This window comes from Falco punctatus, assembly GCF_963210335.1.
Source record: "Falco punctatus genome assembly, chromosome: 2".
In the NCBI taxonomy this organism is placed as follows: Eukaryota; Metazoa; Chordata; class Aves; order Falconiformes; family Falconidae; genus Falco; species Falco punctatus.
Window position 1 is genome coordinate 121,207,426 of NC_137581.1, and position 27,433 is coordinate 121,234,858.

The 27,433-nt window shown below is 38.2% G+C and overlaps 1 protein-coding gene across 1 annotated transcript in view; it reads left to right on the forward strand.

The window, feature by feature from the left end:
• Positions 1-3,135: 3,135 nt before the first annotated feature.
• ABI3BP (ABI family member 3 binding protein) overlaps positions 3,136-27,433 on the forward strand; it is a 157,542-nt gene continuing 133,244 nt past the window's right edge. Inside the window, exon 1 of the mRNA XM_080375959.1 lies at positions 3,136-22,015. Coding sequence (XP_080232085.1) covers positions 21,889-22,015 — 127 coding nt within the window. The 5' untranslated portion in view covers positions 3,136-21,888. The remainder of the gene's footprint in view (positions 22,016-27,433) is intronic.

Consider the following 27,433-nt stretch of genomic DNA (forward strand, 5'->3'; position numbering starts at 1 on the left):
AATGGTGAGGATAAGTGGGAAAAATAAAAGATTTACTCTTTAAATGTTTGTTGGTGGTGATGGTGCTTGTTTGGTAATTATACAGGAATGTTAGAAAATATTGTAGATAACTACTAGCTGGGATTTGTATTTATGGTAATTATAACTGATACCCCTTTGGGAGTGAACACTGTATTTACAGTATACTTCTAAATGTACCGTTGACATTTGTAAAAGGAATAGGCTAATTTTATTCATAGCTAGATTTGCTGGCTATGCTACATTATGTAATACTTCTTCCAAACCAGAGGTTAAACTCGGCATGTGTTTTCACTTACTGGTGTCAAGCAGTTAATGTTGAGTTATTTCAGTCTATCACAGTCACTGTACTGCAACAGCCAAACCTTAATCTTTAAACTTTTGTGCTCCCCTCCCTGCCTGCCTGCAGCACCCCTTTGGTAGCTGTAGGATAGCAGGGCAGAAATTGTAAGACAAGGATAAGTCCCCTGAAAGTTGTGGGTTTTGAACATACAATGAAGCTGGCATATCAAAATATCAGAAAAGGAGTGAATTGACATGTGGTTTATATGTTACTTTCTCCACAGTTTACAAAATATCTTCCTAGGAACTATTTTTTTTAAATATGCAGTGCATTAACATTTAAAAAACTTATTCTAATGAAGGAGGGCTGGATTGGACTAAACCAGTGAACTTTTTTATTTTTCTTTTAGTGTCTGGAAAGAGAAGTGCAAAATTGATTTGATCTGTGTGAAATACTTCTCTTATGTTTAATGGCATATAAATTACAACAAAATCCTATGAGAAATTTCAAAGGAATCCTTTATCTGGTGGATTTGAGAGGCTAGGGTTTTCAGTCAGTAGATATGTCATGGCAAATTTGGCTCATTCTTTGCTGAAAATGAAAACAACCCATAAGAATGTTGCTATTATTGCAGCTCATTTAATCAAAGTTAACCTTATCATGCAGACGGTTGTGTCCTAGGAGTGCACAAAAATGTATCAAAACTCAGTACTGTCAAGCTTCTGAGTTCGAAGATAATCTGTAATACCAGAATTCCATTTCTATACTGGCACAGGCCGTGGCGCAACAGTGTGATGATGCACGTGGGTGGATACTGTAACAGTTAAATTCCATAGCGTATGAACATCTTTCAAATGACCTCGCTGCTGGTAATCTATATAACCTTCCACCTCTTCATTTTAATTTTAATGTTCCCAGTTATCTCTTTCTGAATATTATTTTTCAGTCCTCCTCCGTATGATCTTTTGTATCTAGCCATTCCAGCAGGACAAGCTACATAACTCGCCTGAGGGGAGATCTATAGGCTAAATTCTGCTACTGCTCTTTGGCCAGGCCTGCTCTATATGGGTAGCAGTCTGCATGTCTATTGCATGGTGGCACTGTGAACGGTCAGTGGGTCTGAGGCTTCTTTGGAGTATTTGGACTTACAAGGTATGTACTACACATTGCACATGCAAACAGAAAGCTCTGTTTGCTCCAGGCAGGGAAAATGGCTACCAGTGACCTGCCATAGTCAGAACTGTTCATACAGCTCCTAGTGGATTTCTTTTCCTTGGGGAAATTCAAGTGTAGTCTTGAAGTTGGTAAGCAGGATAAATTTGTTGCTGTGAGGTGTTTTTGACTACTGCCTTTTTGCAGGAGATGGTTGGAGACTTACTGGCATGGATAGTACAGCAATTTCACATTAAATCTTGGTGTGAAGAGAGACAGGTATTAGTGTCCTAAACAGTGGCCTAAAATAGGTGCCATTAGCAAAAGAGCCCCTAGTTTGCTCCCAAGTGGAAGAGGGCAGCTGGAAGCAGGCCAGATGCCACCCAAGCTTGCCTGACAGGCCTTAATTCAAATGCCCTTAGTTAGAAACTGGGTCTGCTACAATACAGGCCAACATGTATGCAATACAAGTTTGCTTTATGAAATACCTGTTTGTCTTTCTTTGCTGTGAGAACAGTGTTTGTGAAGGAGACTACTGGCATCATCGTGAATCAAACTCTTGTGCGGGCAAGGCCTAGGCCGACTTTCCCAGCACAGCTGTTCCTCAAAACATATCAATCATATGCCATTATACTCTGGCTAAATCAACCCTCAGCCTCCCCACTTGAGCAAACCAGAGCGTGTCATGTCAAGGTGAAGAAAAAACAGGTCAAGTTTTGAACGGCCAAGTGAATTTCTATTGTTGATGAAGTTGTTATTGTAATTACGGTCACCAGAATTAAATGCTTTTGCGCTCGTTGCTTGACCAAAGTGACGTCATCAGAATGATGATATCCGGGTGAGATTATGTAAGGATGGTCACACCAGGAATATCAACTCAGAGTCTTCACCATTTCACAGTTGCTGAATAAAATGCTGGGAAAGAGTTGAGGCACTTGCTACTGGAGATACTAGATCTAAAGGTATGGAGGTAGGAGAGTGCTTTTGTATTAGAAGAAAGCTAATCTTATCTACTGGGCTTGTTCAGAGGTCGATAGACAAAATTTAACCTCTGTTTTGTAAAATACTGTAGAGTTGTTGCTGAGATCCTTCCCTCTGTAATGATATAATACTATTTTGAGTTTTTTCTAGAAAAAAATGAGGCAAGTGAATCCACAGTTTTCTCTTATGCTAACTGCAGCCACAGTTTTTACGCAAAACCTGTTTACCTTGAACAAATGTGTTCTAGGCAGCAGGGCTCCATGTAGATCAATCCACTTTAATAAAACCCAACATAATGAAGTACCTAAACCTCTGTGTGTGATTTGATTTGTATTTATGTTTTGTATGTGTGTGTGGAGTGCTAACACCTAGAGTATTACTGTCCATAAGGGATTGTAATTCAGTGCTACCGTTCAAATTGGAGAGCCAATGGCAAAATGGATTCTCAATGTGTGAGAGAATTTATTTTGTAGGATTATTTCTACATTTTTTATAGTTCTGAGTTTTTTCATTATTCTTGAAATCTCAAGAAAAGTACAATTCAATAAAGCAGTAAGAGATTGTAATGTTCTCTCCTATCATCAGCAGTTGTGGCACTGGTTTATGAATCTATAAATGGCCACAGAATGCTTGATATGAGTTTTGATTTTATCCATAATATCCATAATATATCCATAATATAATATGGATAAATCCATAATTAATACTTTGGGAACCTGGCCAATTTCAGAGGACTGGCAGTGTATGTGGGATAACATTATTTTTGAACTGGTGTAGGGGAAAAAAACTTTTGTCAGCTGCTTGGCTGTGCTTTGTATTAATTATTAACTTTAATTTTTCATTCTATGATGTAAAAGTCTGGAATCAGTTCAGAACACTTAAAATTGTGGTTGGTTCAAAAATACAAATATGTAAACTTGAAATGTCCCAGAAGGCTGTTTTATGACTTTGAAGTGAAAACATTTTCTGGCAGTTTTGATTCCCTCATTACCACAATTCAAGCCTGTACATGAACAAGAAAAATGCACAGTGAGAAAAATGTAAGACTTCAGACTTTATCACTTTTCTTTTAAAATCTCAGTGTATCTGTGCAACATGCACAAGCATATGCTGAAAATAAAGGAATGGGTGCAACAGTCTGAAAGTTGGTAAGAAATTGAGCTTTGGAATAGAAATAATAGGCAGAAAACTGTATTGTCTGACCTGGAAATTTTGGCAGAGTTCCATTATGGCTTACATAAACACTGAAGTGGCTGGATTAAATGGCAGGTCACAGTTTTTATTTATAGCATAGCGTACGCTGAAGCATAGCTTGTTGTATGGTCAGGGAGATGGCTGCAGTCAGGTCTCAGAACTGTGAATTCACTTAGTTTGATGAAGAGCTGTCTCAGGTGAAAGTGAGGGGTTGGATGTTCAGCTCAAATCAGTAGATCTCCTTCCTTTATCATAAAGCTTATTGACATCTATTTAAACAGTGAAATTGCTGCACATTGGTAGCCCGTTTTTTGCTCCCTTACTGATGAAAACCAGCTTTTGGCTGTGCCATGACACGCATAAATAATGCATCTCTTCAGCATTTCTTCCTGCTTTTTGTTTTAATTATGAGGAAGGCGATTCTAATAAAAATGTCTCTCTGCTTATGTTGAGTATTCAGTGTTCCTTAGTAGGTGATGAATCTGCTGTGACTCAATTGGTGATGGTATAGTAGTTAATTTATGTTGTCTGTTTATCAAGTCTTTGTATAAACGTTTTTTTGGGTTTTTTTAAGGAATGAAACACTAATTATGCAAACTTTTTGAGCTTGAGAACTTCTTTGAATTTTGGACTGATTTTGTGATTACTTTTTATTCTCCAGTGAAGATTTATGTTTAGACTGAACTTGCATGCAAGTAAGCAAGTCATGAGGGTGATTTCACACAGAGTCTCTAGCCCACAGAGAGGCACGCATGTGCATACACAAACAAAATCATTGTGGATCTAGTTCATTTTTGGTAAATGCTTTGTGTCAAAAATTATTTGTTTTAAGCTTACAGGCTTTTATCAGTTCACCTGTACTCTCTCCCACTCTCACTCTCCCCCTTTTAGTAACATGGTCAATAGGAGTTGACAAAAGCATTATTATGTTGTTAACATGAAGTAATGAATTCTTAGAAAGCAAAGTTTCTCAGTAACATAACAGATGTTTATTGTGTCCCCTTTCCAATCAGAAATACTTACAGAAATTAGCAATGCAAATAATATGCTATTAGTATATTTACTTGAAGGGTATGTAAGGTTGTTCATAGTATTAAGGCTGAAGAAAAAAGTACAGATGTTCCACCACACAAAGGAAATGAGTACTCTTATTTGTGATCTGTTTCAGTGTAGAAATCTCAGGCATTATGAATATTTTTTCCATGACCTGGCTTTTCTGGACTATTTCTTTTCCATTAATTTGCTTTTGTAGTGTTAAAACACTTGTCAGTTGTCAATCAAAACAGGCATGGGAAAGACCATCTCATTTTAAAACTCTGTGAAGTCATGAAGCAATATTCATGTACTTAATATACTCTTAAATCAGAGAACATTCTTTGGGAATTAGTGTAATCTACTGCACACTGGGTTACAAGATTAGTGATGAGAGAGACATTAACTTTCTACATACCATAAATTCCCCGCAAACAATTGGATGCATGCCTGAGTGAAGTAAAAGTAAAAATGTGAAGTCAAGTTGTACACAGATTGCCTAGCTGATGGGTCTGTGCACAGGTGTACATGTCCCTATCCTGCCCCAAAAACCTTGCCTTTTGCCTTCCCTTTTTTTTTTTTCTTTTTTTCTTTTTTTTTTTTTTTTTGGCTTAGCATAAGCCTTCCTTTTGTGTAGCTGATCGTTTTCTTTATTGGCATTTTTCTTTCAATAAAACACTGAATGTAGAATTAAAAAAAAACAAACAGTAAATATAGACATAGATGGATTAGAAACAGAGATTATTCCCCACTGCTTGCTTTTGCTTTTATTTCTGTAGCTAAAAGGCAATGTACTGGAAATGGAGCAGATGATGTAATGGATATAGAATTTGGAAATGCAATCAGACAACATAAATGCTATATTGTCATAGCCTGCGTGGGAAGGGAAACAGGTGGGAGAACACATGAAATACTTCGTTAGTAGCAAAAATAATTATTTGTGTCTTATCTTAATACTCCCTTAATCATACACATAACTTTTATTTGACATGTGGTATACTTACTATAAATGTTTTCCACTTTTTCCTCTGATCCATTGATTTAGAACAACATACTTCATATTTTAGTTTTCTTAAGATGAGTTAACAATGCCTCAGCTTCACGAGGTGTTTGTAGTCTCCTTTAGACACATTCCAAACCTGCCTGGACGTGATTCTGTGCAACCTGCTCTAGGTAAACCTGCTTTAGCAGGGGGTTGGACTAGATGATCTCCAAAGATCCTTTCCAACCCTGACTGTTCTGTGATTCTGCAATAGCACTGAAAAACAGAATGTCTACCAAATTTTGGATTTTGGTATTACTTCCTAAAATCATCAAGTATTTATTTTATTAGTGGTTTTACGCTCTTTAAGACTTACCGGAAGTATGTTGCTTCTTTTTTCAGACATTTGCTTGAACTGTAGCGGTTTTTCTTTGATCTCTGTAAACTCAGAATGTGGAACAATATAGAAGAAGATAAAAAGGGTCACCTGTGATTTTTCTTAACCTGTTACTTTTTTTTTTTTTTTTTTTTTCCCTCCCCATGAGAAGCCAGGTCATCAGTCTTTAGATCCATCTCATCTGATGGTGCAAGATGAGATACATTTAACAGCTGGAAAAACTATATGCAGTTGGAATCAACCCTTATAGGACTGGGCTGTATCCAGCTTGTGTCATAGACATGTGTGAAAATGTTCAGTTTGGAGACCAAGAACATCAGTGAAACCACTTTATTTTGACTGCTCTGTTGGAAACGCTGAGCAATTTTTTTGAAAAAAATTGTGTGTGTGTCTATAATTTTCTAAACTGAAAGGGAATAACCGGTTAAAAGCTTTGCTGATAGACTTGAATGCATTGATGAGACCAAACTGCAGTTCTCAAAGCATAACAGCATTCATAATAGATCACTGTTTTTATTAACTGATGAAGTTTATTCTTTCTGAGTGATATACAGCAACACCTAAGAATTCTTATGTATGCTTCAGATATTTAATTACTTTATCAGTTGTCTGCTGCTGAAAAGCAGGGAACTTATTCCAAAGTTAAAACACAGAATATTGCAGGCACCATTGCCAAGTGTGCATCCAAAGTTATTAATCCTTGCACTATTTGAAGTCCTGTTTGTCTTGGATGTTAGAAGAAGATTTTGAGCACATATTTTGTGTGATCACATGATGATTGCAATGTTGGAAGGGAAGAGCCATCGTGACTTCAGAGAAGGGATGATCCCATGGATTTTCATCTTTTTTATGCATGTTATTTTAAAGAGGCCTGTTTCAAGTATAAATAATATAATGGAGGGTTTATAAATAGAACTCAAATCCTATTAGACCGTAGTAAGGTACTAAGTTCATTCTTAAAAGCTTGCATACATTTAAGAATTGTTAAATGTCTTGTGCTGTCATGGGCATGGTCCCTACGTGCGCAATCTCAATGTGATGGGCAGATTGTAATTTTCTGTTTCTAGATGCTTCTGGTAGAAATAGATTATTACATTACCTTCTGATGAAAGACTTGTTTCTGTTCAAAGATACTTTCTTTTAGGTACCTTTTACTTGATCTGTTGAGAACCTGTGAACTTAACCACAAACTGGACTTTCATTCTCATGCAATGGGCATGGGTGTGTTTACTTAAATATTAACTCTTGACAGGGGAACAAACCATTCAAACTCACTGATGCATCAGGAGTGGAGCAGTGCCTGTCTCACTAATTGCACTGCCATTCTGTAAAGAAGATTTAGGAAGGTAGCACTACAGAAGGCAGCAGGGTTGGTCAGACACAGTCTGGCCTTGGTAAATTTGTAGTGGCTATTCTGAATCACCTTCGTTTTCATCATATGCATAGATGTGACCATCTGTTCCTGGTGACTGAGGGCAGGCTGAACAGCTGGCCGTTTCCTGGATGCTCTTTCTTGCCTTGGCTCAAGCAATTGCACCGAGATACTTTTCTGTTCTCTCATGACAAATTAAGCTTGCCTGTCCCTGGCAGTTCTCTTATGCTTATCTATATACTGAAGAGATCATGCTTTATTGGATTGTCATGTTATGTCTAACATCTACATGTTAGAGATAGGAAGTAGGATGTTGGAATTCAAGCATAGCGTTGAGAGCAGCCCTGCTTGAGGCTTTATGGTGCATACTTAGAGGTGCAGGAGCAAACCCAGTAGCCTTCAAGTGGAAAAATACTCATTTCTACAATGAAACACAGGGCTGAAATGGATTTCCTGAAATCATTTTGACCCCCTTATGCTTATTCCTGAGGCAGTTCGTTCCAGAGCTTCACCACCTCGATCAGTTTTCCAGCTACCTTCCTTGCTAGAGTTTATGTTGCTTCTGCTCTTCACAGGTAAGGAGCAGAACTTTTTCATATTGCTCTCCTTCAGGGCTTGCTTATTTGTTTTTGTGCATTTTGATACTGTCTTCAAATCAATCTCTGTACATTTCCTCTAAGCTGGATGACTCCTATTCATTCAGGCTTTTTTTCTGGGTAACATACCCTGTACCTCTAGTCACTGACTTTGCTTTTTTTCCTGGATTTTATCAAGTTGGTGTACTTTATATGCTCTATGCACTGTCTTATCAGTGATAAAGAGATCTTTTTAGAAGTGAGGGCTAGTGCATAAAATGACTGGATACCAACTCTTTAGATTTACAGTAGGAAGGCAACAGTCTTGAAATTCCTAGATGTGTTTGTGATTCTGAGATTCATAGATTCGTTTACAGTTTAGGAGTTGGGAAGTACGTGCTGATTTCACATTTACTCTGTTAGTGTAGATTGCAAACCCAGGTAGCTGTCTAAATACTACTACTACTACTACCGTGTAAGCGGTTTTGACCTTAAAACATATCCATGTGCTGAATCAGAGAAGGAAGTAAAACAAAATTAGCTATGAAAACATCTAAGCCAATGTTACTGAATATAGAGATAAAGACTTGCTCTTTTAGCTGTTAGGAGTGTGGCAAGGAAGATAATACTTATCACAGAAGGAGGATTTTAGTATATGACTGCCTGTTTTGTTCTTTGGATATAGAAAAACATGCAAATATCAATTTAATACTGCTTGGGGTTTGTAACGTTAATTCAAAGCTGCCTTGTTCTAACACAGTAGAAATGATACTTTCTTACCATCAGTTATTCCATATTCTTATTTTAAATCTGATTCCTACTCTCTGAAATATTTCAAAAGATCCCCAGATGAACAGTCAAACAGCAAATCAATCCAAAATGTATGTACTGAGAAAAACAAACTTAAGTATTCTGATGTAATGCATAGTGATCATACATGAGGAACAGACTTCAAAATGACTGCTACAGTGTGAGAGCCTCACTGCAATCTGGCTACAACATCAGTCCATGTAGTACGTTATCTGTGCATTCAGTAATGAATAACAAAATCGTGGATTGTATAGTATCGTCACTCTTCTTTCAGAACCAAATGCAGTTGTAGTTCCAGATGCTGTTTTTCATAATGACTTTGATTTTTGATTCAGCAAAAATGCATTGATGTCTGTAGATGAGAAGTGGATTAAGGGAGGGGTGATGCTAAATACTGCCTGCTGTTGAGTAGGTTAAGGGCAGTGGTAATGTTCAGTACTACCTGCTAAGGAGCATGTTTTTAAGAAACTTGCAGCTTTAAGGTCCATGGTCTTCAATACTGATCACTTCAATCTGTTTGTAATTTGTGGGCAGAGCCAGACCAACAGCATCCAAATGCCACACCTGCTTTAGTTCTTAGTACCTTTTGAGGAGCTGTTGTTAAAAAAAGTCCATGTTTTTATTCAGCTGATCACCTCTAAAATATGACTACCTTATAAGTGCAGCCATGTGCAAAGACCACATTTCTCTTTTGATATTTGCATTAGCTGATGGTCTTTGAAGGCTTAAAAGGGATTTAGACCTATAAAACTTGAGAGACTTTTCTTGCTCCCCACAGTCTTCTACATGCCTTTATTGAATATCTTTATTCAGGATCCGTCAGGTTCTTTGGCCAAGGCACAATTTTCTTCATAGTCCAGCCTGGGTGGAGTTGCCTTGGACCTATTTCCTTGGGCAGAAGAAGGAGCCAGAATTGGAAAGACCAGCTCTTCTGGGCAAGATGCAGTCACTGTCTCATCAGGTGGAGTTGCATCAGCCCAGGAAAGGACATGCCAGGCCAGTCTGGAAAAAACAACTACTAGCTCTGAGAATAAAGCCAGGGGAACAGTGCTCTGGAGATTGTGATTACATCAGATCCAAATCAAGCTTTATCACAGAGCAAATCAGTGATCCATAATCTAAATTGAAATAAGGGTTTGAGGTTGTTTTATTAACAAGGAGTTTTTTCATGGACAAATAATGTCCTTTTAAGTTTTGTGGTTTGTGTGCTATTGATTTGAAAAATATTATCTATCAAAAATGGTTCAGCTTCAAGGGGTGTCAGGGGGCATTATGCATTGAAAATTATGGCTACGCTTTATTCTGTCCCTATGCATCAAAAATGTTGAATTGTTCGATGTTGAATTTTATTTAAATTAAATTTTTAGGACGTGTATTTGACCTTTAAACACAACCAAGTTTACTGACTGGGCAAAGAAAATAGTGGAATTTTCTAAGATTTAAAAGAAAAACAGTATATTATGACAGGAGCCAGGGACAGATTATTCAAACTCTGTCCAAAGAACTTTTCAGAAGTTTAACTTTTGTTCCCTTTTCAATCAGAACTGCAGGCTTGGTTATTCTCAAACAACATTTTTCTTGCTTGTTTTCAATTTTGTTTGCCGTGTTAACAAATAATGGGAAATAAGCTGCAGAGTGAAAGCTGGAAATGGGGGTTGGACCACTGAAGTGGGATTCTGAGTTTAAATCCAGGCTTTTTTCAGCTTTGTAACTTAAAATAAGGATAGTTACTGTGCTTAGTCCAATAAAAAAATAATTTGAAACCAAAATGTATAAGGAGCTTTGTGAGGGAGACAGTGAAAAGGATGGAAGTGAAACTTCAAAGAAGTGCTTTAATTACCTGAAAAGAGGTGAGAGAGATGTCAACCTACAAATGATCATTCCTTTTTGTACACTACTTTATGTAGGTACATAGAAGCCGGAATTGCTGATAACTACATCTTTACCACTGCGTTGTGCTTACTGGTCCTAAGGTAGCAGGGAGCTACAGCCATCAACAACTCAGTGCTGAACTAGTTGTCACTAGGCAGGAATTGGTGAAGGAAGCTTTAAAAACTATAGTTTTGGAATATAAACGCTCTAAAAAGTTTCTTTGAGGAGTATCCACTTAGTTTATATCTGTTAGAGAAGTATCTGTTTAGTTTGTATCTGTTAAAAACAGAGAGCACATTTCAGATTAGCATTAGTAAAACTAAATACGCATTGCAGCTGAAGGAAGAGGTCTCGGTCGTCCTGAAAGACTGTTGTTGAGAAAGGGCACTGAAAGGGATGGGGCTGAATCTGGGCCCTCACAGTACATCCTCTGGGGAGGTCTTAGTGAATTACTGCCTTCAGCCAAACACCAGTATTGAGGGTGGTTCCTACTGGATAGTTCAGATATTTGTACTCGTTTTGTGGTGAATTTCTATTATAAATGAAGTTTCTAGAATTGCTGCATCGTATGAAAAAATGTGTAGAGGGGAATTATAATTTATGCTATTTTATTTGCTTTGCATAGTCTGTTAAGAATGTTCATACACCTAAAAAAAGTTGCCATCTTTCAAATAAAAATATTTTAAAGGCATAGACAAGAAGGAATTTATTTGAGGATCTCTTGAAAACATCTTTATTCGGAGTTCTGCAAGTACTGAAATCGGAATTCCAAGAGATTGTTCTTGTAGCACAAGACAACTGATGGCAGAATGTCTGTCTGATGACTCCAGGTCATTAAATACAATTTCTGAAAACAAGTACATGGACCAAGTGTTTGTGTTATGGTTGTACTGGCCAAAAAGACTTCTTTCAGTATCAAGAGAAGTTAGAAAATACAGTATGGAGGCTTACATAAAAATAAGATAAATTATTTAAATTATTTTTTTTTCTTGAAGTTCTAGTTTATTTCCCAGAGACACTTAATGGAAATTCTGCATTTCCCGTTGGCTGACTTAAGGTGGCTTCCTCTTTAACACATAGATCCTCCTCAGAGGCTTCCAACTCTCATACTAGACATGAGAATTTAGATGGAATTTGGGTTGTATGGATCTTTCTTTGGTGATATCTCTTCTTTTTTAAATTACTGCAAGTCATAGGACAGGTTGTACTTACCATGCTGTCATATCTACCCTTTCAGTTACAGTGGGAGTTGAAAAGAGGGGCTAACTTCAAAACAGTATGGTGCAATCAATTACTAGTTTCTGGTTATCAATAAAGTAATAAGCCTTGATAATAAGACTTAAAATAACAAGCTTTATTCATCCTGTCTATCAAGCACCATAGTCAAAATAAGAAAAATCTACCATTTCGATATTAAACAGTGTCATTGTAAGTGAAAAAAGGAGCATTTCAAAATGAATGATGGCTTCAGCTCCTCAGTTGCTTCTTTGAACCAACAGAATGGCTTTGAAATGAACGGAATTGTACCCTGGGGAAAGAGAAACTCATGTTAAGGACTGTTAGGACTAGAACAGGAATTGTACTGCTGAAACCCTTCTGATTGCTCATTCCTAAAGCTGTGCCGGCAGATCTCAGTGTAATAAATGTTGGTCTGTAGGTAGCAATAACATTGCTTTTTGTTCTTCTTTTTTGAAAGCTGCTTGAGCAAAGAGATCCTGTGAGCCTAAGTTGAAAGCTTATGAGTTAAGCTACTGTTGTGGATAGATGTGCATGTATGTATTTTGCAAAGTTAACTGCTGCATGTTGAGAGCCTATTTTTCTGAAATAATGTTAGACCTGGTAGAGGGTGTAGGCATACTGGTACTTAAAAAAAAATATTTAATTGGCGAACTTCAGTTGCAAACGATAAAACTATGTGCAGTGCTTTTTGCTTACAATCTCTTTAATAAGGTATTCTTTGTTGCCTTTTTTAAAGCTATGGTCTACATGGCATAAATTTTCATCGTTCAGAGTATTTATTAATGTGGATTTTGTTGCTAGGAGAGTTGGTGTTTTGTGTAATAAGTTATGAGAAAGCTGATTGAACGTTGTCCACAGCTACCTGACCTGAGGATACAAAGATGACACGTTTTCTGCAGAAATGCACAGCAATAAGACAAGAGGCACTGGGCACAAATTGGAACATGGGAAATTCCAGTTAGATATTACTTTTTTTTTTTTTTTTTTTTTAAACCACAAAGATAATGAATACTGGAAGAGATTACCCAGAGATGTTATAGAATCTATGTCCTTAGAGGTGTTCAAGACTCAGCTGGACATGGCCCTGAGCAACCTGATCTGATTATGTCTGCTTTGAGGAGGGGATTGGACTAGATGGCTTAGAGAAGTCCCTTCCACCCTAAATTATTCTGTGATTCTATGGTTGTGGCTGTGTTAGAAATGTGTCTTGTTTATTCTATGGCATAGAAACAGACCTATTTTAAAATGTTTCCCATTTTAAGCTATATTTGGGCTTGAGCCAACCAACCAGTATTTCTCCATGTTTGGGAGCCAAAGTAAATACAAAATTATAAAATACCAGAAATAAAAGTTGCACAGTGTTAGGTTATCATTGAAATCTTGGCTGGTGGTACTATGGCACCAGATCTGGAAAACGAAAGCCCTGCTGTGAACAATTTGAATGTTGTAAGTGAAGTGGTGCTTGCAAATAGATGGTGCCAATAGATTTTTCTTAAGGCACGCTTCATTTGTTTAGCACTCTGGGAGGCAGTGCTAGGTCTTGCCTTCATGCCCTCTAAAATGTTTGAATTGGTGCAAACCAAACAGTTTCAATGTAAGGCAAAAGGAATCCTGGTGACGCAGCCAAATTTGCTGTAATACAGTACAGCTGTATTCACCCTCTAGTTTTGTAGCACAGTGTTCAAGGATTTTCACTTTATGGATAAAAACAAAAAATAGGATATTTGATCACAAGCGACTGTACACACGTAAAGCGCACCAGCAGAATCATAGAAAAGTGAAAGTAACATCTTGTCCCAGTATTGTTTTTGCTGAGCTTTCAGGGAAGCAGGCAAACAGATAGCTCAAAATTTAAGTTGCCAAGATAAGTTTATTTCAAAACAAAAAATGGTTACTTTATTCCATTTGTGCTTCATTCTTGACACTTGTTGCTATATCAGCACCTCAGGGTTACTTCTGAATGTATTAATTATTAGTTAATAAATTATCAGCCAGCTGTTGACATACCTTGTTAAGTTGGAGAGAGAAATAGAGTGCTCTGCAGCTGAAGATACTTTATTTGACAGGGCCAAGGGGTTTGGGTAGAAACAGAAAAGAGCCAGTTAATTCACATTCCAGTCACTTCATCACCCAAGTTCTCTTATGTTCCTTGAAACAGAGGAAAATCAGACCAGCCTGCAATTTTAACTAACTTCATGTCTATTGTTACCAACAGTATTGTAATGATACAGTGGGACATAGGACGCAGAATTTCAAAGGCTTTAATTCTGTTATTGAAACAAAATTCTTTTGTTTTTTCTTTTTGGGAAGTAAACTCTCAGGTGGTTTTATTTGCTTTTATAGGTTGGAAATATCACTGCCCCCAACTAAGTTACTGAACAAATACTGCTTTAATGCAACTAACCGAGTGAACCATTTCTATTTATCTCCTTCTCTACAGTTACTAAATAGCAAAGGAATTCTACACATCTCTTCTTGGCAGTTAGTGTTTTGCCATTTCAGACAGCTTTGCAATGGCGATTTCTTAGGGGGTGTTAGACCTAAACCAAAGGGCTTTGACTGAACTTTTGCTGTGAAAGTAGAAATTGAAAATTGGAGTTCTCTGCCTTGTAGGTAAAATGAACTAGCTAGTATGAGTAAGAGATCATAGCAGTGCTTATGAATTCTCCCCTCTTTTCCTCTGTTACTCCATGATTAATTAAAGTCGTAAGAAAAATAAGATACTTCACATAATCCCTGGTAGAGCCAAAGCTTAAACAAGTGTCCAGCTAAATATTTTGTATCTTATTTTCTGTAGCTGCTTTCACATTTTAAAGATGTGAATTTCAGTTAGGTAATTTAGAGTTAATTTTTTCTATAGTTTCAATATTTATTTGCTCTTGGCTCCTGTTGCCTATGCATGACCACTTACATTTTCCAACTAGCCAAACCATGGTGATCCCAGCTGTATTCTTCAGACCATTTATAGCCATTTCTGAAGAGCTATTGGTGGCTGGTTCCTTTGTGATGCGGCTGATTCATTAAGCTGTCTTTAGCAGTCTTTCCCCTTATAGGCAAAGAGCCCTTTCCCTAGAGTGATTCTAACGCTGCAAGTGGTCTGATATACTTAACGTAGTGCTTTTAGTTCAGATATGCTGTGCACGGTTCATCCTGCTGGTTTTGGCCATCAACTGAATTTTGTTGAAGAGAATACTTGCAGATCATGGAACGGAATACTAGCAAATGTGGAATTTTTGTTGGCAAGCATGGAGGGAAACATTGTTTTTCAGAGGTAGCTATGGGTCCCAGAATCTTCCATTTGGAGATGGCCTCAATGTAACAGAATTACTCTACAAATGCAAATACTTAAGGCCAGCGTTTGAATAACACATGCCAAAAGCTGATACAAGTGAGTATCAGTTAGGAAAATTCAATCTTGCCTTGCCTTGCTCTGCGCCTGCAAATCTTTTCTGTTTGGAAGTGTTTTCAGAATCTCTTTGCAATGGAATTAGAGGGTGTCTAGTTTATCATTTGAGTCTTTCATCTCAAAGGAGATGGGGAGGAAAAAGGTATTCTAAAATAATAATATGGCAAAGTTACTTTCTCAAAATCAAATGCATTCTTACCAGTGTATCATAGTAATCAAGTTCCTGTGACTTCCCGCGTCCATTCGATCATGTTCAATGAATGTTTTTCTCAGTGGTGGCCAAGGTAGAGATATTACTTAGAATGGCAATGCCTGCTTTCCCTGTTAGTTGTTCAAAATACTGTGAGATCAACACAAGTGAAATCTATTTCACTACTGTGGTCCAGCAAGCAATCCTCATTTACCAAGCTAATTGCTCTGAAGTCCTTTATATCTGTCCTGCTCCAGGCTGGCCCTCCCTGGACTAGCCTGGCAGTGTCGGTGCAGCAGATAGCAGTGAGCTCTCCCCATCTGGCTGCAGAGGCCCCTCTGCACTGCTGTGTGCTCCCTGTAAGCCTCTTGTCCACTCCAAGGATTCCAAATGACCACATGGGCCTTCCTCATATACCTCAATATGAGTTGCATTTTGTTACATTTTCATGGGAGGTTTTTTTGTTTGTTTTTAATTCTGACCAGTGTAGCAGAGTTGGATTTACAGTCTCCTGCAAAAGCTACCTTTTCTTTTTAGATTCAGGAAATGCTTGAATTTGTTCATAAGGGTCCAGGTCTCCCTTTAAACTCATGTGACCTCCTTGGAGTAATTTAAATTTTATTTTATTTTTAATTCTTTAAGGACTACTTTCTTATAATATACACAGTTATATAAAAAAGGGTTTCTTCACATCCTTTTGTGTTTGTATTTTTATGATGTGATGGTAAGAAATATACTGTGTGTAGGTGGGCACAAAAGTGGGCACTTGGAAGAGTGCAAGGACTTCTGGAAAGAGTTGGAATGCCAATCTGTTGGCAGGCAGAAGAGCTGGATTGATGACTGCATAGCACACTGACCTGGTTTGAGGAGAGATGTCATGCCCTACAAAGAGTCCATACAAGGAGTGATCTAACATGCATTGATAGTTCTGCCATGAGAGAGCATGTTCAGTGCTTGTTGGCTTCCTTCTATCCTTTGTTTCTTTGGTTTTGTCTCTTGTGTAGACTTTCACTCTTTGGAACTCAAGTGGTCTCACTCAACAGCTATGGTTCCCAGCAAACCTGGGCTCTGACTTGAGCTGGGAGCCTTTGTTGCTGAGGTAGCACTAGTGGTAGAAGAGATAAGCGATTTTACGTAGTGGTCTCTCTTGCCTTGGGCAATGTGAGGGCAGATCCTGATTCTTTTGAGCATACTTCATTTCAGAGAACATGACTGCTGCCACTCAACTCATTTATTGTAAGCCGAGTGATCTTCACATCGAAAGTAATTAGGAGATGTTGAAATAAGATTCAAGATAATAAGATGTAGTAATAAGAGAAATAATAACAAGCTCACAAAGGGATCCATTGCTTTTCGTTCTTTTTTTTTTTTTTTTTAGTATCTGTAAAGTAACTACACTAAAACGCATCAGTAGGGAGAAAGAGGAAGAAAAGAGAAAAACTTCAATGTGTAAATAGACGTTTCTGTAGCATACCAACTTCCACAGATTTCTTGTGAAATTTTCCATCTGTTGTTCAGGTCTGTTTTGACATCAGATAGAAAAACTTGACAGTATTGGCCTTGGTTGCTCCACTTCTGTTCATGCATTGCCATAAACTGGTCAGCCTCTGATACTTATTGTTTTACCACTTAAAATTCATCCCTCAATTTCAGTGATCCGAGAATGCACGCAGCCCATGGAAGGGAACATCATTTTGTCATACAAAGTATAGCACCTGTGTTGTTGCTTTAGCACAGTTATTTTCCATTTGAAATGAGCAGCTAAATAACAGTGAAGGCAGTTACTTGTCTGCCTCACCCCGTGCTGCTCTTTGGGTCAGGCTGCACCTTCAGGAGGAAGGGGAGAAGAGCGCTTGTGCTGAAATCGGCTGGGCCCTCTAAGGGAGCTTCTGCTGTGTGGAGAAAAGGAAATAGTGAGCAGGGAGCTGACGGAAGGGGTAGAATGAAGATAGTTATGTTAACAAGAGCATGGAACAGACCATGTAGGTAGATCTCTGAGGAGAGGAAAGAAGGGTTATCTCCATACTTTATTGGGTGCAGGGGGAAGCACAGTGACAAGGGCTGAGATACTTATGCCCTCTTTGCCTCAGTCTTGAATAGTAAGACCAGTTGTTCTCTGGGTGCCCAGACCCCTGAGCTGGAAGATGGGGGCAGGGAGGAGAATGAAGCCCCTGTAATCCAAGGGGAAATGGCCAGTGACCTGCTATACCAGTTAGATATGCACCAGTCTGTGGGGCTGGATGGGATCCACCCAAGGGTACTGAGGAAGCCGGTGGCAGTGCTCAGCGAGCCACCTCCAATCATTTCTCAGCAGCCTTGGCTAATCAGGGAGGTGCCAGTTGACTGGAGGTCAGCAAATGCCATGCCCAGGGCAGGAAGGAGGTTCCGGAGAGCTACAGGCCTGTCAGTCTGACCTCTGTGCCGGGGAAGGTCATGGAGCAGCTTATCTTGAGTGCCACCAGGCGGCACGTGCAGGGCGGCTGGGGGATCAGGCCCAGCCAGCGCAGGTTTGTGAAAGGCAGGTCCTGCTTGATGAACGGGATCTCCTCCTATGACAAGGTGACCTGCTGAGTGGATGAGGGAAAGGCTGTTGATGTCTTACCTGGACTTTACTAAAGTCTTTGACACAGTTTCCCACAGCATTCTCCTAGGGAAACACTGCTCGTGGCTGGGGTGAGTAACAAACTGGCTGCACAGCCAGGCCCATAGCGCGGTGGTGAGCGGAGTTACATCCTGCTGGTGGTCCACGTGGATTTCCCCAGGGCTCTGTATGGGGGGCTGTCCTGTTTAATATCTTCATCGACAATCTGGATAAGGGGATAAAGGGCATTCAGGCAGTTTGCACCTGACACCGAGTTGGGGGAAAGTGTTGATCTGCTGGAGGGCAGGAAGGCTCTGCAGAGGGATCTGGACAGGCTGGGCCAGTGGGCCAAGGCGAAGTGCCATGTCCTGCACTTGGGTCACAGCAACCTAAAGTGGCCAGGTGGAAAAGGATGTGGGGGTACTGGTTGACAGTCAGCTGAACATGAGCCAGCAGGATGCCCAGGTTGCCAAGAAAGCCAACAGCATCCTGGCTTGGATCAGAAATTGCATGGCCAGCAGGATTAGGGAAGATGCTGTCCCCCTGTGCTTGGCACTGGTGTGGCCACACCTCGAATACTGGGTTGGGTTTTGGGCCCCTCACTGCAAGAAAGACATTGAGGTGCTGGAGCATATCCAGAGGCGGGCAATGGAGCTGGTGAAAAGTCTAGAGAACAAGTCTTATGAGGAGCGGCTGAAGGATCAGGAGGTGTTTGGGTCAGGAGAAAAGGAGGCTGAGGGGGGAACCTTGTCCCTCTCTACAACTACCTGAAAGGAGGCTGTAGTGAGATGGGGCTGGTTTCTTCTCCCAAGAAGTGACCTGAGAAGAGGTAACAGCCTCACATTGAGCCAGGGGAAGTTTAGATTGGATATTGGGAAAATTTTCTTCACTGAAAAGAGTTGTCAAGCACTGGCACAGGCTGCCCAGGGAAGTGGTTGAGTCACCATCCCTGGAGGTATTTAAAAGACTTGTAGATGTGGCACTTAGAGACATGGTTTAGTGGTGGACTTGGCAGCATTAGGTTTACAGTTGGACTCGATAGTCTTATTTGGGTTGGAAAAGACCTTTGATTCTATGATTATATGATTTTTTCCTAAACGCTGCAGGGACTCTGCAGTATCTGTTGCCATCCAGGCCATCACTGAAAGGATCCTGTACTTAAAAGTGAACTAGAGGAAAAGAACCTGCCCTGTCCAGACAGGGTGGGGAGGATAAGGATTTATGTTTAAAAATTTTAAGCTAATCTCCTTTTCTTTTATTCTATTCTGACTTATTCTCTATTTTTAAAAATACATATTCTGTTCATGTTCTGCTAGAACTGGCTTTGAGTTTAAACACTGTCTTGGCGGTTTTGATATGCTAGCTATAAAGAAAGGGTCTAAGGTGTTGCCATCTTAGGATCCCAGTTAGACTTTCTGCTTTTAGAAACTTCACCGAGTTTTTAGGCCTAAGTAAAATCAGGACCCCTTGTCACTATAATTGACTTCTTATGAAGAAAACATGTTATCTATCTAATTGGAATCAAAACCAGATGAATTCAATCTTGAATTAGAATTAGGTCTACAAATTAATGTAAAGTGTGAGAGACATATAGAAAGTCATGTGTTTAAAAAAGAAAGTTGACATTATTGTAAATTTAAAACTAAAACAGATCTTCACCAAAGTTTTTTTAAAATTCAGTTTGGAGTCTGATTAAGAATTTTAATACAGAAATCAAATTATCATGTTTGAATCAAGCACTGTAAGTCTTGCTTTCTTCTTAGACATTGATATTCAGTGGAGACCAGGAGACCAGCCATTCGTTTATGCTCAGCTCTCCAAAGTTAGGTTAGAGCTTTGCAGGCTGCATAATTTGAAGAAATCTAGTTCACTGTCAGTCAGAGTATTAATCCTAAACCTTATTGGCATGGAACACTTTTTACTAAGCATCCCTATGAAGCATATTGGAAGGGTTTAAAGTCTGTTGAGCTTTCTGCTACTTGGAGCCTTGTTGATATTCAAAGTTGCACAACCATAGCAGATTCATATACTGAAAATAAAAGAAGTTAGGATGTCTCCCAGATATAGAAGCAACTGCCACCCCTTCCCCTGTGATGGTATTGTACTGCTGAAAATGTCATTGTGTTGAGTTTTCTAGAAGCCTTGCAGTCTCCTGGAACCTGGTAGAGTTTTCTTCGGAAAATTGTGACAGTTTCCTGGCTAAGTGCTTTTACTCGATCAGCCTTTAGATAAAGGAGGGGTCTCATCAGAGGCACGTGTTTTCCATCAATTTTACTTGTACACTTCTCTGTATCAAGGGAAGAGTCATAAAGTGTTTGGCTTAGGTCTTTACATTCAGTGTGCAGACAGCTGCAGGTACTCAACAGTGCTACTAAATCATCTTCACAAATCGGGGATTGTGATCTTGGCAACTCAGTAGTCATTAGGATTTCTCAAAACAAATAGAGGAGGGCAGGCTGGGGTGATAACAGAGAATCAGTATGTACTTGTCTGAAGAAACTTTGAATATCAGCCTGCAATTACTGAGCAAGAGAAAGGAAGAGAGGAGTTAGAGTGAGGGAGAGAAAGAAAGAAAGGAAGGAAGTTCCATATCACTCTAGATCGTATGTCTCATTGTTATTCTTTGGGGTTTAGCTCCTGAAGTAAAATGATTTTCTGCAAATTTCCATTTTTTTCCTGAGAAGTTACTTTCAGCCCTTGTGATTGCAGAGATGCTGGAAAATCTGTTTGGAATAAAAATTTATATTTTGAGAAGAAGAGAAGTAATAACCCAAAATGTACTATACTAGTGCTAGTGTTGTAAGTTTAGGGGAAAGTCACTACCTTTTTTTTACCTTTTATTTTTTTTTAAGCATTGGCATTCAACAGTTCTGAAAATCTGATAAGCGTAACAGTCAAAACGGAATATTAAAATTGTTAAGTACCAAGGAAGGAAAAGCCAATCCTCCCTTATCCCACCAAGAGAAGATTAAATACTTTCTTGTAGCCTAAAACATTGATTATTATGTTATGAAGTCATTCTGTGTTGTTATAAGTTAAGTTTTTGTAGATGGATATACAAGATGTTTCTTGCTTTATGTGCTGCTCCCTTGGAAGGCATAAAAATAAATGTTTAAAAAAAGTTTCTTGGTAATTTTGAGTAAAGTATATATGTTAGTTAGGTGTCCTGGTGTAATTCCAACTGGAAAATTACATTTCCAGCCCAACATAGAAAAAAAAAAAAAGTAGTATTTTTATATGGATCTGGTTGCTATTTATGCTCTACCCTAATTTTGCAGTGTGATTAACATAATATGAAAACTCTTTTTTTTTTTTTTTTTTTTTTTTTTTTCTTTTTTAACTAAAGAGAAAAGAAAAAAACCTAGACCCAAATTGCAAGTCTTTCACCTATGGGTGCTATAAATGGCTAATACTACTATAACTGTCACGTGTAAAGGAAAAAATATTTGCTTTCTTCCCAGTTATTTAATGCACTTTTCTACTACTGCAATTGTAGAAGATGTCACCACTAACGATAATACTGAACTAATGGAAAAACAAACATCTTGGAAACCACAATTTTACATTACTGTTAGCTTGGTTTTTTTAAATACACTGAGTTTCCAGGAGACTCCACCTTTCAGGAATTGTTCAGTTGCTTGTGACTAGCAAATTAAAGAGCCCTGTATTGCTGTATTGTCATATTACATTACTGAATATGTTAGACAATATGTTCTGATCTTCTCTTTTATTTTATTTATTTTTTACCCAGTGAAAAGGCAGAGCCTGAAAGTTCAGATCAATGCGACAGATGACACTGTTTGCATGAGGTATCTTCGACCAAGTCAAAACACCAAACTAGAAGGTTTTGTCCTGGGTTATGGAAGCAACTTCTTCTCTAATCAATACATTCCTTTGCCTTCAGAAGGAAAAACCTACGTAACAGAACTTGGTAAGACACATTTGCTTTGCATGCTACTGTTGTCATGAATTATGGGAAGAGAGTGAGGAGAATATCAACCTTTGGACTTCCTCACTTTTTATTTTATTGGATTGTTCATCAGGGTTTCTTTGTGTTTGTTTAGGGTTGCTGTGAAGAATTTCAGATGAAAGTGGAATTAGGAGATCATTCAAGGAGAGTAAATAGTTCTTGGTTTTTGGAAAAGTTTGCTACTAGTATTTGTTTTGAGGAGTTTTATTGTACTAAGAGATTTCATTATATCAACCACATCACAGATCAAATGGGATGATTTGCCTAAAGTTCCCGTTACAAAGTAGAATACAAGGGAGATATGCATGTTTTTAAAAAATAGTGCAAGAAACAGTGAAACAGTTTTGAGAACTGTGAGGTTGATTCTGTCTGCTAGAAACATTTGTATCGAAATGATGCCTTTTCTGGCAGGGGCCTATTCCAGTTCTACGTGTTATAGAACAACCTGTAACTTCTGTCAGAAGTTACGGATGGAATCCCATGAGCTGGGTTATGGAAGAGAAAAAAACACATCAAGAACATGATGTCCTGTTGTCTGGGATAGGGATGAAGAAGGGAATTTGGTTGTCCCTTTGATTTAGGATTATGTCAGTATGAGCAGGACAGCAAAATAGTAGAACTGGATTAGTTAGAATTGCCTAATAAATGATAAAAACATTGACTTACCAGGATTTGAACTTTTAAGAAATCTGTTCAATCTCTGAGGATTTTCTTTTTGCTTTCTTTAATCTTTTCTAGCCTGAAATGAATCTGGGCTACCCTCATTATTGTAATGCCAGTGATCTTGGTGTAAAACAAGGGGGAAGAAAGGATGCAGAAGCATAGAAGTTAATAATTACCATCTTTTTGATGTGGTCAGTTAGGTCAATGCTGTGGGTCTGCTCCAGGCTGAAAGCTGCAGAAAAGAAAAAATAAGATCTTAGAAAAAATAAGGTATTAGAGACTTTCATTAGAGACTAGATCATTGTGGCAAAGGTTAACTTTCATGAGTTCATACTCCTGGGATCACTCCGTAATTCTATCACCAATCCAGTGTTTGAGTTCATAACTGTCACTTAAGCTGTGTCTGAATTACTTAGTTTATGCCATGTGTAACTTTTGAATCGGTTTACTAAGAATAATATATAGGATTTTGTATGGAATACTGTGATTTGGGCATAAGTAATACCTGTGTAGATGTATTGCAGGAGTAGTGAGAATTAATATTTTTTAGGTGCTGTTGAGATCCTTGGAAAGAGGAAATATTACTGAATGTAATGTCATGTGTAGATCATTTGCACTTCCTATTTAATAGCAACTTTAATACCTGATGCTTTCTGAAACTCTGTGAAAACAGAAAGCTGAACGTAACCTGGAATATAAAGGATTTTGGTATTTCGTAACTTTAATGTCAATAGCTAAAGGCTGTAAACTATGTAGACACCTTTTGTCAGTTCTGCAGTGCATCAGAGTGCTACCCACCTGTGTATTCATTAAACTTTACCATTAAGCAATCAAAATCTTGTAGTAATGAACACAGAAGATGAGAAACAGCTTGATGCATATAACCTGTAGTGAAATGGACACATTTTCTCTCGTGTAGCTAGAGACAGAAGAGCAAAAGTGTGAGGAAATACTCTCCTTTTCCTTCATAATTATTTTAAAGGAGAATAACTTCAACTTTTATCTCACTTGGCTGATAGAGGGTGTCAATCAGTTTCGTAGTGACAACGAATCTATGATTGTGGCTTCTGAGTGTCCAGTAACTAAAAATGCAACATCATACAGATAAAAAGACTAGCATTTCCAACTTCTAAGATGTCACCTTTGAAAGGAGAAGGATAAAAGAAGCTAACAGCAATATGTACTTCAAGTTGCAAGCATTTATTTAAGGCACTTGACAGTAAATTTATTGGAGCTGGTTTTTAGTTAAGAAACTTAGGGTTAGGTTATATCCTTTGTGGACTTGTTTATTGGAGTTTGGAAGCAGAGTACATAATCTTTCCCTTTTCATTAATATTAAATGCCACATTAAACTGCAGCTTTGACTGTACTTTTTGAGTGTGTCCGGAATGTGAGCTAAAGCAAAAAGCATCAGTTGTTATTTTGGCTTTATCTTAGAGTGACTTGTGTGACAGAGGTGAAATGAAGACAGTGGTGATAGTTAACACGCCCCACAGTTTCAGGGACTGGCTGCTGGCACAAACTAGAGGAATTGCAGGTAGGTGTTCAGTTTTAGGAACAATGGCTAGGTTTTATTCTGGCAGCCAGAGAACTTGGCTCAGCACATGCTTTATGTGGTTGTTAGAAAAAATAAGATGTTGTAGAGGGACAATAAAAATACTCTCAAGATACTTTCCAAAGATACAAATCCCTGGAGGCTATTGTTGAAAAATCTTACATTATCTTTGTGCTCCTCGTACATATATGATGAAGTTGGCCTAGTATGCTATCTTCATATTAAAACAATATAATCTTAAAATTTCACACTAAAAATTGTCTATTCCATGTTCTAGATATTCTAGTGATTGATGTGCCACTGTACACTTTGTGAAAGGTTTCCAGTAGGTTCCACACATTTTTCCACATTCAGAACAACTAGGTTTATACAAAAATACTCACTTTCACCCTGAGAACTCCTTCTTGGTCCTCTTGTGATTTGGCTTTCTGACTTTTACAGAAAGCAGATGAACTTTACAGGCTACACTGAACAGTGGATGGTTGTGACTTTTACTGAACAGGATGTGAGGGGAGTGATTCCTAAATGTGTAAAGACATGGTGGGCTATTTAGACCAAGAGTAATACAGTTTAATGCTTCCTCCTCTCCTGTCACTTTTAGTGGTTCATGGAAAAAGAATACCTTTCCCAGTCAATTCAGGAACTTCAGTCACAACCTTAAATTGGTTTGATAGACGAATTAGATTAGAAATGGATATTTAAAAAGCATCTGTTAGTTACCATTTTTTTCCCAATGGATTAAGGAATATTGCTTTATTGAGGCTGACTAGATCCAGGAGAGTGAAATCTGTGTATTTAGACAAAACTGGATCTTGTCTTAGTAGTATTAAAATTGTCTATTCTGTCAGGATTAGTAACTGAAAATGATGCAGATATGCCATCAACTGTAGACCCTCCTCAAAGAAAAAAAATATATTTCCTTAATTTAGTAGTTAGGTCAATGTAAGAAAACAAACAGAATTTGCCTATAAGTCAGTCATGATTTCCTCCCTAAAATGCAGCAATGCTTTAATATGTCCTTTCTAACAAACAGTATAGGTCTACACATCAGAATTAAGTGCCTTGCAGACATTTGCTTGATTTAGCTCTGTATGTTTGCTTTTGTTAATGGAGCAGCATAGTTGGTATTCTGTTTGGAGTAATTGTCTGAAATTGGAACTGGAGTATGGGGAATGAAGCAACGATTAACTTATTAAATAAATGACACAATATATACAATAATATATCTATCTATCTAAGGCCCGTGACTTCTACATTTCCAACCCTCTCACTGTTGATTAAGATGACATTTATTGTCAGTTTTTCTGCTGGGTCACACACCTCTGAAGACCCTGTTAATAATAAACTTGAAGTCAGCAGATTTATTAATTTATGAAATTACATGTGTATATATTTTAAAAGAAATCAGTAAGGACATGATCTTTCCTAGGATTTCCAGCAGAGCTGTACGGCTCTGTAGAAAGTATGACATCCAACCTACATTTCATCTATTAAACTATTCAACACCTCACTGCAGTGATTCTTACCTTAAAATACGTGTTTTCGTTTCTTTTGCAACTAATATAAATGAGCAAGCAGATGCGTAACTTTATCCGTGAATTGGGAACAACTGCAGAGGGCATGCACAAGAAAAGGGTTCTGCTGGATTTCCTGAACGTGTAATGAGCTCATGCTGGCATCAGACTCTTGAGCAGCTTTGTGCGTAGCTAGATAGATGAATTTGAATCACAGTGAAGGGTAAACAACAGTGATGAGGCTGTATCATCGTTCGGTTCAGGGAAGTATGCCTCTTTATTAGGATACATGTGGTTTTGCTGAGTGTACTTTGTGAGGTTACATGACAGTAAGCAACTTTATTATTGGTCATGGAAGCTATTCAGACTGTGTCAAAAGATACCAAAATACAAATTCAGCTAGGGTAGTAAATAAGGTACATAGACCCATCCAAAAAATCTGAGTTTGACTTAAACCTTTATCTAAATCAGTCCTAAATCATGGAGTTCAGTCTTCATGTAAAGAAACAATATTTCCTTGAGAAATTTGTGCTGTTTTTTTTCTAACTTTGTTAAGAGTATTGCAAGTCAGTCTCCTTAAATTTGTTGATACTGTTGAAGGAACCCAAGAAATCAAGTAGAGACAGGAAAATTTTGCAAGAATGAACAGCAATTAGCTAACAAAGTGAACAAAATTAATTTCTTTTTCAGTTTGTAAAACCAGCTCAGAATTGGGCCATGCTTCAGCCTTTCCTCTATCTGAACCAGACTGTGAAAGAGAATGTATTGGCAATCCGGCTTTACAGCAACCAGAAGTGATGGGTGAATTTTGCATATCTCGCACTCTCAAAAAAAAAAGTCATCCTAGTACCATTTTGAACATATTTTAAAAAGTGTTTTTCAGGGATGTGTGCTAGAGCAGTGCTTAGCTAAAAGATCTTGCTGTGCAATTTCTTATATCTGGTCAGTAACCAGAAATGTGCAGATACATTAATCACATGGTTTTCAAGATGCCAAGTAATGTGAACGTTAAAATTCAGAAGTCACTTCCTAATAACTTACCAAAATACCTCAGATTCTTACTGCTAATGTTAGCTTAGCCTAGAGGACTGGAGGACCGTGAGGAGGTCAGCAGCTGCACCTTCAGCTGGACAACTCTACTGACGAGCAGCAGGTTCATTCACACCAGCCCCATTATCCCCTTTCCCTGTTGTTTCCTATGCTTGTTACAACACAACGCTTTTGATTTTTCCCTTTCTCCATCTTTGGCCTTTGCCCTTAAAAACATCCCATAGCAAAACCTTAAGAATCCCTAAATTCAGATTAGCAAATTGCAGCTTGAAGCTAAAAATTACTTTGATTTGATTTCTGAATCTGCTGGTCTATTAATTCTAATAATGCCCTGTAACACTTTATTTTAAAATTTATTCTAAGTTCTTTAGTCAGCTCATTCTTATTCAGCTGTGTTTCTGCATTGGCTGAGCCCTGAACTGAATCAAAATAGTGCGCTTAAACAGAAACAGAATTTGCTAGCGTTTTGCAGTGCTTGTTAGTTGCCTGCAGACACTGATTTGATAGCCTAGCTCATGGCATATGGAAGTAAACGTTCTCTTACCTGTATTAGTTTGCTATGTCAGTGGCATGTAATTTTGTTACATTCTGGTTGTC